At 26.2% G+C, this 810-nt stretch overlaps 1 protein-coding gene across 2 annotated transcripts in view; it reads right to left on the bottom strand.

Moving 5' to 3' along the window:
* The window catches only part of LOC107737754 (DNA repair protein XRCC1-like), a 22,728-nt gene that overhangs the window by 20,613 nt on the left and 1,305 nt on the right, over window positions 1-810 (bottom strand). For both annotated transcript variants that reach the window (XM_016549401.1, XM_016549470.1), the window contains exon 4: window positions 494-601. In XM_016549401.1, the coding sequence (XP_016404887.1) occupies window positions 494-601 (108 nt within the window). The remainder of the gene's footprint in view (window positions 1-493; window positions 602-810) is intronic.

Raw genomic sequence — 810 nt, 5'->3', positions numbered from 1 at the left:
TATATATATATATATATAAATAAAAAATATATTACTAAATAATAATAAAAGCTATATTAGTATCTCATTAAATAGGTGTCACAAATAAATAAATAAATATGAATTACACATTGTACTCGGTAGAACTGTGAGATTTTGTATTACTGTCCAGCTCTTTATATAAAGTTGTATAGATAAGTAACTTTTTCCACATACATACAGTTCACTCACATAAATCGATATATACTTACTATATAGTAAATCTCAACTGCTTGATTGTTTGTATCGTTGCAAAATATAAACTATAATATCATCCAGCTCTAATCTGATAAATGCATTAACATCATGATTTTCTGTACAGCTGCTTTGAAACAACGTGTTTTGAGAAAATAAATATGACTTGAAACAAAATAGGAACTAATCTGGATTATAAATAAACGAATGCACTCTGAGACACAGCAAAAGCCATTTTAAACGGTTTGATGCTGCTGAAGCGTGTAACTTTAAGACGCACCTCAAAGTCTTGGTCTTTGACTGACGTGGAGTGTCCAACAAGGACCTCAATGAAAGCAGAGCCTTCATTTCCAATGTCTATGCTGTGAATTTGCTCTTCCTTTTCCAGCTGGAGAAACAAGACAGACAAAAAGGTTAACATTTAATGAATAATAATTCAAGTAAGTAAAATGTAAAATTATGTGTATTAAAAAATAAATATATAAATAAAACATTTTTAATTTTATTAATTACAAATATTTTTAAATTGTTTTTAAAAAATATATAAAATTATGTGTATTATTATATGTATAAATAACACTTATTATTTTTTTTCAT

Source organism: Sinocyclocheilus rhinocerous, unplaced genomic scaffold (assembly GCF_001515625.1).
Source record: "Sinocyclocheilus rhinocerous isolate Xijiao unplaced genomic scaffold, SAMN03320098_v1.1 scaffold281, whole genome shotgun sequence".
Classification (NCBI taxonomy): domain Eukaryota; kingdom Metazoa; phylum Chordata; class Actinopteri; order Cypriniformes; family Cyprinidae; genus Sinocyclocheilus; species Sinocyclocheilus rhinocerous.
Note: the sequence above shows the minus strand (reverse complement) of the source record. Positions and strands in the feature narration are given on the sequence as shown.